General features: G+C 35.4%; 1 protein-coding gene across 2 annotated transcripts; it reads right to left on the bottom strand.

Moving 5' to 3' along the window:
* Positions 1-4067: 4067 nt before the first annotated feature.
* On the bottom strand, positions 4068-12900 carry LOC109218880 (V-type proton ATPase subunit H-like). Of its 2 annotated transcripts, none has more exons than XM_019383276.1 (12): positions 12814-12900; positions 10221-10322; positions 9514-9639; positions 8924-9026; positions 8779-8851; positions 7741-7806; positions 7518-7635; positions 6529-6690; positions 6221-6346; positions 5957-6082; positions 5424-5603; positions 4068-4626 (listed from the first exon to the last, which is right to left on the bottom strand). In XM_019383276.1, the coding sequence occupies exons 2-12, from the start codon at positions 10254-10256 to the stop codon at positions 4378-4380; spliced, it is 1365 nt and encodes a 454-aa protein (XP_019238821.1). In that variant the 5' UTR covers positions 10257-10322; positions 12814-12900; the 3' UTR covers positions 4068-4377. The 2 variants fall into 2 exon arrangements, with proteins under 2 accessions (XP_019238821.1, XP_019238822.1); XM_019383277.1 differs by lacking the exon at positions 12814-12900 and adding an exon at positions 12774-12798.
* Positions 12901-12906: the final 6 nt, after the last annotated feature.

Below are 12906 nucleotides of genomic sequence, written 5' to 3'. Positions count from 1 at the left end.
GGAATTTTTACCTCCTATAGCAAAGGTTAACACCTTATTTATTTTAAATAAATACCATTTAAAAAAATTATATTCTATAGATACCTTTTAATGTTTATAGCAAAATATCTAATTTTGATTACCTCCTACCCCTAAACCACTAAATACGCTATTCAATTACACTATTTTCTTTCTCCCTCTACTTTGATACATGCCATTCTCTTCCCCCATTCCCTGAAAAGACGATGCTCAATCTCAAAATTGCTCTCACCCACATCACCTACGATTAGTCACAAACGGTGATTTCAAGTTCACGATGTCTCATCACGGTGGTAAAAGGAACGCTGAGAAATCCCATGTTTCGTGTCTCTCATCCTCGTTTTCAATTCACAGGAAGTCACGTTGCAAAATAAGATAAACTAAAGAGAAGAAAGCATAAACAGTATAGCCGATTTACTGGTCTTCTTTTGGCAAAACTTCATGGTCTAACTGCACAAAGCTCTTGTCATCGACCTGCTCTCAAAAGTTGCTGTCTATGTAGATCCGAATTTCGGCTCAGTGAGATTCAGGGTTTTTGCTCGACGGCGGATTCGCTGGAAATTAGGGTTTGTTCTTGAACAAAAACGACGGAGTTTGGGGCTGAGCAACTTGATTTTCTCTTAATATATTTTAATGTATTTTCAACGTATCACGCTGTATTTTTATGTATTTCATTGTATTTTTTTTCATTGTAATTCAATGTATCTCGTCGAATTCCATGTATTTCATTGTATTCACTGTCTTTTTTTTATTGTATTTCAATGTATCCCGCTGTATTCTATGTATTTCATTGTATTCACTGTCTCGTTATATGCCATGAATGTATTCATATTTTTTTTTAATTAATATAATGTATGTATTCAGATGTATTATATAATTTCTCTGAAGATTGCTATGTGTTTGGGGTATTTTTCGGTTGAGAATCTTTTTTATAACTGGAAATATAAATTTTGTGTGTTATAATTGAGTTTGTTGAGTTATAATAGGAGTCTATTATGTTAATTGATTTACTTTCCGTTTAAAAACAGTGTAATCCCCTATTTCACGCCGTGAATACAGTCAAATACAATCGAATACAATAATATGTCCAGCTGTAATCCCATGTTTCACGCCATGAATACAGTCGAATACAACAACTCATTAGCTGGACTTCCCTGATTCACGCTTATTTTTGCTACTGTATTCATGAATACAGTAGCTTAAATATATCTAATACATCTTATAACAACAGAAAACGTATCTATAATCCGTAATATAGCAAATGATATCTATAGCTAGATAGCTAATTACCACTAAAAGATAGTGCTTTATGAAAATTTCTCATTTTCTTTTAATGGTTTTTGGATTGTTAGAGAGCAAAATTGAGTACTTCTCTCTGTTTCAATTTATGTAAAACTCTTTAATTTCGGAATGTTACAAAAATGTTTTGACACAATGATGGGGAAATCATAAGCTTAGCTTATGATTGACAAAATTTTATTTGGTTCAAGAATTCTGTTTATACTAAACTTCACTTATGATTCACACAAATCATAAAATTTAGATTTGTGATAAAATTAAAAGTCTCCATATCGGATGTCTTACTTGACAACCAGAGGTAGAAGCAGGATTTAAATTTTATGATTTTAAACTTTAGGATAATGCTATCAAATAACATATTTGTTCCTAAATTTTTAAACAAAGAGATTAATACATTATCGATTTTATGATTAAAATATTTAGTCAAAAACACGTGCATATTAGTTGAAGTCTATAATTGATTTAACCTAGCAAAGGATTAAAAGTAAGCAACAAATGGGAAATAAATAGCTATCGCATTAAAATAAACTGTATATTCATATAAATGGATAGTCGATTACTAGTAAAAGTTGATTCCAAAAAATCCTCATTTTATTAAATTTATTTATTTATATTTTCACATTAAGAGTTTGAAGATATAAAGAAATCTTCAAGCTAAATGTATTTCTAGAACTCTGTAAATACACAAACTTCACTTAAGAAGTTATGATTAACATAAATCAAAGAATCAATTATCCGATTAAGTTAATAATTCTCCTAATACTTAAAAATCTCTTCATTTACAACCCTATATAAACCCTCACCATAGCTACTTTCACAGTTCATTTTAGAATACAAACCCTAAATTTCTTAGTTATTATTAAACATGGCTAAGAAAAGTTTTCTCACTTTTCTCATTTGCATTTTCCTACTTCTCAACCTATGTTTTGCAACTGAGAACGTAGAAGCTACGCAAAAATTTGATTCATCGTCATGGTTCCATCCACATTTTCCATGGTTTCATCATCCACATACATGGCCGTTCGTTCATCCGCCAATGCCAGCTGGCGGTTTTCATCATGCATGGCCATTCCCGCATCCACCCATGCCTGCTGGTGGTTATAAGTTTCCTCATCCATGGTTTCATCGTCATCCATGGCCATTCATGCATCCACCTGTTCCATCTCCACCTAAAGGAGATAAAGGAGAGAAGAATTAATTGAAGATATGAAGAGAAGTATTGGATCAATATCTTATTGATCACATATTTTTCTTTAGGTTATTAATTATCTTTAGGTTTTTTCTTAGGTTCTTAATTTGATAAAAATAAATAATTATGCTAGAGTAGTTACTAGTTACTTTAGTTTTAAAGAATGTTCAAGTAGTTCTCGTTTGAGGAATGTTTGCTTCGGCTTATCATGAAATAAAATCCTTTTTATCTATATTTAGATTTTTTGAACGTATTACTCCTTTTTTCCCTGAATAGTAACTTTTTTATTGATTATTTTTATTATTTCATGCCTTTCTTTATAAAGAAACTTTGTCATTCAAATTTGTTAATCAATATTTTTGACTGGCAATGAGATTCCAACTTTAACACTCATATCATATTTGAATATTCCAAGGAAAATAAATTTTTTAATGTTAAATTCCAAATAAGTAGGAACAAAGAGAAGACAGATAATACATCTAAGGATCCAAAAAGGAGTGAAATATCCCCCAGTGTTATAGAATTTAATCGTCATTAATTCCTGCAAAAGTTAAAAAGAAATATATTTTCTTGTCGCTCAACTTCATTATTTCATTTTTCTGTTTAAACCCAAATTGACAATTACTTTAGGCCCTTTAAATATGTCTTAGCGAACTGAAACATCTTAGTAGCTAAAGGAAGGGAAATCCACCGAGACCCCGTTAGTAGTGGCGAGCGAGAGAATGGTGGCTCCTTTCGCCCAGGGGACATCGTCGGAATACAATGAGTGAATGAATTTGAAAGAGAAATTCACTATGAGATATATCTTCATGCTTTTCTGTAGTTTACTAGTAGTATTAGTGTTAGTTTTGTATTTTCCTCCTCATAGATTTCTATTACTAATTGTTGTTGCTTCTGCTTTGATTTCCTATTATCTTGTCGTTACTACTTGTTACTATTGTTTTTTTCATATATCCTTGAGCCGAGGCCCGAGGGTTTATGACAACAACCTCTCTATCTTATCAAGATAGGGGGTAAGGTTTGCATATATTGTACTCTCCCTAGACCCCACATGCGGGATTACACTGGGTATGTTATTGTTATGGTATATTTTTTTCCTTCTCTCTATTTTCCATTTCCTCCTCCACCAGGAGATGAAACAATTCCATGCAAGTAAAGCAATTTCTTTTTCTTCTATTACATAGAGGATCAAGAAAGGAAAAGAGAACAAAAACACTAAGATATGAACCCAAAGTTGAACACGTAAACACAAATGCTGACGTGGCACATACATTATGCTTATGGATGTATTTAGATGATCATTTTGCAAGTTGGAGTGTTCAACTGACAAAGTAAAAACAAAGTTGAGGTGCCTACTTGTTCACACCCAAAGTTGGAGGGCATACTTACCAGCAGAGGCCAAGTTTGAGGGCATGTTTATATATTACGTCTTTTTCCCCCCCTATAACATAGAGGATCAAGAAAGGAAAAGGAGAACAAAAACAGTGAGAATTGAACCCACATATTGTGCAAAAGACTCCTATAATATCACCACACTATAAGCCTTGATAAGTAATACAGATTGATTCTGCAAAATTTTCACATTAATAAGTTGTTCAATGGACAATTTCCAGATAGTATATATCACAAAACAATTCCCTTGTTCGATAAACAAGTCGATACAAACCTTCTTTATTGGAGGGAGAAATCAAATTAACTAGTAAATATTATTTGGAATGAGAATCTCATCCGGAGGACACCTTAGATACAATACTCGAATACTGATACAACAAATAAATTAACACAAACACGACCAAATTCCTTTTGTTCCAATGAAATAACAAGATATGTCTAGTTTCCATCGTCTGAACAATCAAACCCTTCGATGAGAACTAAACCTGCAAAAAGCTAGCATACTTTGCACCTAGGAAAAGCCTTTGGATACAGAGTAAGGCATTTTTCGTGACCTCTGCATTCTCGTGGTTCAACAGCTTCATTACGCGCTCCTTAGCTTTGAGGTCATTCACTATGATTCGACCAGCAGAATGGCACTGAATGAACTGTGATAGATCATAGCAAGCAACAGCAAGTGTCCTTGGATCACTTGATGTGTCCAAAATTGTAATGAGCACCCTCAGGATCTGCAACACAACACAAAAGATATCAGTCTCAATAATTTTTTTCATGATAACCGAGAAATCCCCGAGACCATGTCAGGTGTTTGATTCGAAACTCGGTGGATAATGGACTGACTCCTCTACCCTTCACGTAAATACCAGGCCTTTGTCTATGATAAAATTTGAACTTGTGACGTGCATCTAACCACACATCACGTGCTGCATTCTTATTACTAGATCAAAGCCCTCAAGGACGATATAGATCTTAGGGGTCATTTGGTTACCAGGACAAGGATACTAATCTCGGTATAAAATTTGAGATTACAGCTATCCCATGTTTGGTTGTGCGTATTAGCTAATACATTTTATACCAAAATGGTAGTATTAGCTTATCCCACATAGGAGGTGGGATAGATAATCCCCTGATGTATCACAGAACTGAACCAAATGACCCCTTATATAGTATTAGAAACGACTTTGTTGTACACATTCGAAGATTCACTCTCTAAAGTAAAAACAACATTATATTACCATAATGACCACTTCTATAGCCACCCGCTTACCTCTACTAATAGAAGTTACTCTAATACATGAATACTTAAAACTAGCTTTTTGATTTGAGTAGCACATAAATTTGGTAAAGGCAAGTAAAAGATCGAACACCAACAGAATCCAGCAGAAACGTCTGGTTCTTCAGATAAAAAGCATTTGTTAATGCTGCACCAAGATAGGGTTGTATTTTACGCTGATATGCAACACGAACTTCACAGCCTTTTAAAGACACGTAAGCTTGGGAATTTCTGCAATTCACAACATATTACCTGGAAATCATTCTCCTCAAAACTATTTATGTTTTCGCGCCAGAATATAGGATCTTTGTGCATCGGAGACCAATCAAGATGGCCTAGAAGGACTTCTTGCTTGTACTTATCAAACGAACTCAGCTTTTTGATGTTATCCTTCATTCCTTCTTCTAGTTGATTCAGAGCGTCCAAAAGATCCTACAGATATGGTAATTAACTTTATGAGTCTGAAGTAAAAGAATATTTCATTCTTCAACGACACAGTAACATGTTAAACTGTCAAAATATAGCGAATCACTGAGATGAATGGAGCAAGTAGCTATAATATAGCGACTCTCTTCATGTAATGATGATTGTAGACAGCAATAAATTTGCAGATAAATGAAACAGAAATATGATATTTAGCGACTGTTTCTCTATGTAACAAGTGCGAGGCATTCGTTTTTTTCTTAATTCATTTTTTGATGGAACTGCTTTCTGTTTGCAAATGATCTAGAGATAAATTAAGATATACTATCAGATTATAAACCATTAAAAACACGGTTCATCACCTCATCACTCCAAGCCTGCGCTTTCAAGCTCTGAACAATCTGCAGCACTCCCAAGTCTACCATAAGAATACTAAATGATCCTTTGGAAAGCAAATTCCGAAGAGTCAAGATGACGACCCGTACGACCTATAGTTATAGAAACACCGCAGACCATGAACAGAGATGAACCAACGAAAATCAATGTAGAAAGCAAAACATCAAATTTATGAAATAAAATAGGGAGTAGAAATTGATATTATGGATAAAGCAACAAAAGTAGCTCACCTTCTCCTTTGTTGAACCTTTAACAACTTCTATCAATCGAGGGAGGGCCCTTGAAGTAGCTAAGTACTCTATTGCAGGTTCATAGTAAGACAATAGCCAGACACATAGACATGTCTCGTAGAGAAGCTGTTTTAAGGAAGAAAATAAAATCAGGAAGAAAAAAAGAAAACAATTATTCTTTTATCGTCTAGCTTCCGGAGTTGCATGATACATTGAATGAGATACAGAACCGTCTCAAGCACTGGTACTTGCTAGTACAACATGAATAGAATTTATGAAAGTTAATGCAATATGTGGCATTAAAGAACCTGGATAGACTGCTGCGTTGATGCTGGTGAAATTAAAGGAACAAGCAACTTCACTCCATCAGCTCGAACAAATGAAGATCGAATCACTGGCTCCTTCAACAGAGTTGCTAGGCAGTTGATTGTCGCGGGAATGCCACGGGTAGGATGCGTAGGCTTTTTCAGCTGCATAGATACATCAAAATCATGATCGACACAGTGCTAAGTATCGGCCGTGTGATAATAAGAACAAGTGGGATCCATACCCCCCCCTCCCCCTCCCCCACCCCCCCCAAAAAAAAAGAAACTAAAACTCCAAAAAGCTTCTTTCTCCTTTCATCAAAGTTCTTTTTTTGATAACCATAGTGTCTGGACCAGCTTGTGAGCACCTCGACTAATTCCATGGGATACCTGCTACTTCCCACCCGCAACAGGTACTAGGTAACTTTGTCCATCAAGGCTTAGATAAATGGGAAGAAATCACCTTGAATTTTTTGTCTCAGCTGGGATTTGAACCTGAGACCTCAATTATTTACATTGAAAGTGAAGAAATAGGCCATAAACCCTGTTGTGACTTGTGAGGTCCGGAAACAAGCTTGATTTCCTACTCAATGACTTTATATCAATGCTTCATCACATTAAACTACTAGTCCGCACACCTCACCGTCCTAGGCTTCTAGCGCCTTTCATCCATCGGCCACTTCCTTTCACCACTTATTTTCTCTTACGACCTTTATTGGAACACTATCCCTCTATCAAGTACTTCCAAAACAATTAAAGACATTTATACTGAATCCTTCTTGAAATGTTTGCAAACCCAGTAATTGCAGGCTATGTTGCACGCACTCTCCAAAATGCTGCCGCACCCATGTTGGATCCTCCAAAAATGCACTACTTTTGAAGGATACGACGTGCACCCAGCAGCACTTTTGAAGTGTCCGAGCAATATAGATTGCAGGTTTGGCGGGACGGAGGAAGAAGAAAAAGTGGAAAATCTAGGAATATACACAAACCTGTGCACAAAGCCAATCAACCAGGCCGGTCAGAACATCTTCGATGGTAGTGAGTTTCTTCTTTGAACCTGAGGCGTCTCCATTAGCATCAACACCATTCTGAACTTTTGGCCTGGCACTGGAGTTGTAATTAATAGGAACACAAGTTATCAGTTCATATATCATTCAAATCTTCAGAGTCATTTGAAATCATTGACATGAGAGGGATTCATAACCTTATTACCTCACTATCAAAGACAGAATCTTACAGCTCTTCTCTTGTATGAACCAATTACCTTTCCAGAGCAATCTGGAAAATGAAACTCATCTTTAGCAAGAGAAGAGGAATATTATGGAAAGAATGAGTACATAATCTTCGGTGATTTATAAAGATTAATAGTTGGTAAAAGACAGAAAAAGGGGAGAACAGAGAATTCTGAGATACAATAAAGTAGCACCTTTTTTCAACAACTTTATATATATATATATATATATATATATATATAGATAGATAGATAGAGAGAGAGAGAGAGAGAGAGATATGTGTGTGTGTGTGTGTGTGTTTCTATTTATCATTTCAACATCACCTGATTTACAATCTCTGCTTATTATGACTAATAAACTCAATGCTTTCTTCAGCAGTGGAAGGGAAAGTAATAGCTGTGTGCCTGTAGTATCAATAGAGTCGAGGTAAAGGTGTCTTGACTTTGTTTTATACACCAACATTTCCATTAGGAAAAGAAATCTTAATAACAATTTCATTCAAAAAGGAAATGCTTGTGTGCTATCGTATTTTAAGTTATCTTCTAATAGTTTACCAAATCTAAAGGGAAAGTAGGGAACTTAAAAGATACTAAAGATCGAGTAGAACGGGACAAATAAAAGAGAAAGTGGGTCGAGTGAATTAAGATATGAATGAACACAAGTTTAAGAATTTTTCCTTGGGACTCTAAATATTGCAATTTTGTGCACTTGCATATATACTACAGAACCGTAAAATTAAAATACTGCTAGCTGACAACAGATGTGATCTTCTATAATTATAGCATGACTTGATACATATATAACATAATATACATGTAAAGAAAGAGGGAGGTAGATTTGTTAACATCTGCCGATATTTGTAGACATAGGATGAAGACAGGTAAGGGGGTGCATGCAAACTGCATATCATGAGAAAGAAAAACAATTTCTACATCGCCACTGTAAATAAAGGACAGCAGATTGCATTCAAAGGATTGCAAACCAAAAATTTAATAAAAAAGGTTATGAAGAGTATTGCCTGAGGAAAGGCTCATAGGTATCTTCATCTTCAAGACTGTTATCATGGAATAGTCTTGCTCTTTTCGGGTTAGCTGCCAAGAAATAAGTGTTACATCAGTCGACTTATCAAAGGACCTTTTAAAAGTTACATTTTCTCAATTTACCTGTAAGCATTTCATCAATCAAAGCCAAAACATATTCCACGGTTTCTTCCTTGAAGACGTCATGTAATATGGTAACAAAGACGCGGACATACCCTCGACCGTCCTGTAATAATTGTGTCCATTTTATAAGAGTATCAAAACTGAGCTCATGATTAGACAATCAAAGGCTTGAGAGGTTGACCAAGCACCCAAAAATGAAATCTATAAATAGGAATGCTTAGAAATCAGCAGTTGCAAGAACTCCATTTCCCACATAGACCATATGAAAAACTTGGAAAAAGCTCGATAATGTTTAAAACTTCATTTATCCTAAAATTCGATGATGCCGATTATGAATGACTATTTCAAAGTAACAAATGAACTCCGGAAAAATGAAGGTAATAGACTATTTAGTCATTGGCATGCCAAAAAGTAAAACTTACACTACCACATCTAGACATTTTTCTAATGTAATTTAGAAGAAATCTACCGAAAACTCCAAGAGTGATTAGGCGGAAACAAGTAGCGTAAGTACAAGATGCAAGAATAAGACTTTGTTGTCAACCAAAATGTAACTAATAGCTAAAGACAGCTCGATTTAGAAATATTACATCATCCAACAACTGGGCTTTGTAACTTTCTGCCTTCTTGTCATAGCGTCTCAACAGCTGAAAATCTGTTCCTGTGATCAGCTTTGTGGCCATGTATGTCTCCCATGGGATATCCCTGCTCAAAACCTTAGGAAATAGAAAGACATAAAAATGTTATTAAACAATCAGCAGTGCCAAAAAAGACCCGGTTGATCACTTATTTTTTCAGGTTTTTTTCTTCCCCCCACCCCCTTTCCCCACAACCAAAAGAATTAAAGACACAGTCCACAAAAGAAACTCCTGACGGTAATGAATTCTTTCTCCTTTAAAGACATGCCTTCAACTACCAAAAATCAAAATACACGCCTTAGCCAATCCAACAACAACAACATAAAAGAAAAATTGGCAACCAAATGTATATTCGTCTATAATTTAATGCATGGAGTTCTTTCCAATTAGCTTTTATTGATGTTGACAACTATTCTAAACTTTCTTGATAAGTAAATGGAAACAAGATAAAGCAACTAACTGCTAAGACTAAGAGACCTAAATCCTGTGATGATTGTTTAGTGTATGAATTTCTTTTTAATTGATAAGTGATGCATGTTCACTATGATGGCAGCAAAACTCATAATCCAAGCTAGTTATCTGTCCAAAACTGCTCATTATTTTTTATGTGCTTGTGTATAATGTAGCTTCTTTATTGTGCTTATGCATGAAATTATTACCTGCTCTGTAGTAAGCTCAGCATTCTCCATTGGCATTTTGACTATGCTCTTCAAATCTGAAATCCTTTAGCCTCTGACAGATTGAATTGTTTTCCCTCTACCCTGTATAGATTCCAAAGAAATACCTCAAAACCTGACAGATTATAGGTTCCACACATTTACAAGATGCCAACTGGAAACAGGATATATTAATGTTTTCCTACGAAGAAAAATGAATATTGCTACAGATATGAAAAATGAAGCTGAAAAGATAACACCAAATTAAACATTACTGTCAATAAATTAATGTCATCAATCTATCTTTTTTCAAGTCAATTTGAGAAGGGAATTACTTGTAATTTGGACATTTGATCTAAGTACACTTCTAACCTATCAAACGGCAGTTAACGGTACATGAAACGAAACATGACTCAAATTCACTATGATGTAACTGACTTCAATTGGTTCCACCTAGGGCTGAAATTGAAGATTCGAGTGACTAAAGCTGAAGCATCTACTTTCAAAGTAACAGAAAGAAAGTCAACGATACCTGTTACCATTTTCAAAAAAAAGCAATGATTTCGGTGGTAGATTCAAAGTTGAAAAGAGGATTCCTCACTTCTTACTCTCATTCAAAACCAGACATGAGACTTTCATCTTACCAGGCTTCTGAGTGATAAAAGAAAGAACCCATTACTTGATGTTTTGATCACCTTTCTCGTGTATGCATAAGACCGAATCCGATTTCTGATAATGATTACTAATCCTTTAACTTTGAGGAATGAATTACTGATTTTATTTTGATAGTTTAGACCTATCACTCTCTATTGAGTCCATAAAGTCCACATTACCAAAGTAATGACCAAATCTACCTCATTAGACTTGAAACTGGCTTGCACCAGCTTCATTAGCAACTGCATCAACCAAATACTTGAGGATCAATTCGAGCAGAAGATGTCTCCCTAACGTGGTAAAAATTTAATAATAGCACAGTTATCTCATCTACAAACTCAGTTAAAAAATAGAATACAATGGAAGAAAAGATCCATCAACAAGATACACACCATTCCCTCCGTTTCAATTTAAGTGTCTTAATTTCCTTTTCAGTCTATTTCAAAAAGAATGCAAGGGCAAGGACAGCCCGGTGCACTAAGCTCCCGCTATGCACGGGGTCCAGGGAAGGGCCGGACTACAAGGGTCTATCATACGCTGTCTCATCCTATATTTCTGCAAGAGACCGTTTCCACGGCTCGAACCCGTGACCTCTTGGTCACATGGCAGCAGCTTTACCAGTTACGCCAAGGCTCCCCTTCTATTTCAAAAAGAATGCATCTTTCTATATTTAGTAACTCTTTAATTCCAATACTCTACATGGCTTGTTTAAGACCACGAGATTCAAAGGGCATTTTGGTACATTACACACATTTCTAGTTTTAGGCTACAAAATTCAAAAGTCTCCCTTATTTTCTTAAACTTTGCGCCTAGTCAAACTAAGACACTTAAGACACTTACATTGAAACAGAGGGAGTAGTTAGGATTAAGATAGACAATTCAGCAACTGAAAGGCTTATGTCTTCATCTTCTGTTCTTTTGGTGTAAATCTGATTCTGTAAGCAATGTATAGGAAAAGTTAGACTAATTGAGTTCCCTGCGTCGTTAAAGGGCTTCTCAAAATTTCTACTAGTTCTTTCCTTCCTTCCTGGCCGACGGTCTATCGGAAACAACTTTTCTATCTTTCCAGGAAGGGTAAGGTCTGCGTACACACTACCCTCCCCAGAACTTCACTGGGTCTGTTGTTGTTGTTATCTCCTCGTACAAACACTACGTTGGTGCTTTTATTAATAAAATACCTTAATTTTTCTCCCAACAAAAGAACCTAAAAGTGATAAGGCATGAAATTCCAGATTGACAGTGCACAAATCAAAAAAGTTCAAGCAGAAAATTTCTGATTCAATCATGGAGATCGTCACAGAAGTTTGAGGAACGACTAAAGATGTAAGGTCAAAGCTTAGACAGAAACCACAACATTACACAGGGACCAAGAAGGTTGACCCGAAAATCTCATTGCTACAGGTTTCAACATTCATCTCACTACTTAGTGAATAAGTAAAAGTCAACATCAATGATCCGAACAAACCCAGAAAAAAGCATAACAAATCACAGATTCAATCACTTCAAATCACCGGGCTGCCTTTTTAATCACTTCAAATCATGACATTCACCACTAACTAACTTTCAAGCTAGTTAACTTCACTACTTCAATATTCAAACTTTATTCCCATAAACAATCACCAAGGAATAAGCAAATACCCAATTCCCCCACCCAAAAATCTAAGATCCAAGACTACAACAGCCAATCAAACAAAAACCCCAGGATATTCAGCCAATTGGGGTAAGCAATACATACATTAACAAACACCATTATCAAATCACGGCTAGATTTAAACTTTATTCCCATAAACATTGATTAAAACCCAGAATAAGCAATTCTTATGAAAATCCAAGATCCAAAAGTAAAATTGTTAATTTAAAAGATAAACCCAGAAAAATTTTGTCCATTGGGAAGAGATTTACACTGAAATTAACATAGAATAGAGATTGGAGATGCTATTACCGTATCACGTGGAAGTGGACAGTGTAGACAAATGTGATTAGAACAGGAAAAGGTGATTTCAAATCTTGGGTTGGTGGGGTGGGGGGGTTGGGG

The sequence above is a fragment of the Nicotiana attenuata genome, unplaced genomic scaffold (genome assembly GCF_001879085.1).
Source record: "Nicotiana attenuata strain UT unplaced genomic scaffold, NIATTr2, whole genome shotgun sequence".
In the NCBI taxonomy this organism is placed as follows: domain Eukaryota; kingdom Viridiplantae; phylum Streptophyta; class Magnoliopsida; order Solanales; family Solanaceae; genus Nicotiana; species Nicotiana attenuata.
Note: the sequence above shows the minus strand (reverse complement) of the source record. Positions and strands in the feature narration are given on the sequence as shown.

Bases quoted from the DNA above. Each gene is read 5' to 3' on its own strand.
- LOC109218880 (XM_019383276.1), bottom strand. From the start codon at position 10,256: ATGCCAATGGAGAATGCTGAGCTTACTACAGAGCAG. The intron at 6,347-6,528 runs GTTCTTTAATGC...TCCTTAAAACAG, and splicing joins CAACGCAGCAGTCTATCCAG to CTTCTCTACGAGACATGTCT. The intron at 5,604-5,956 runs GTGATGAACCGT...CCATATCTGTAG, and splicing joins CGCAGGCTTGGAGTGATGAG to GATCTTTTGGACGCTCTGAA.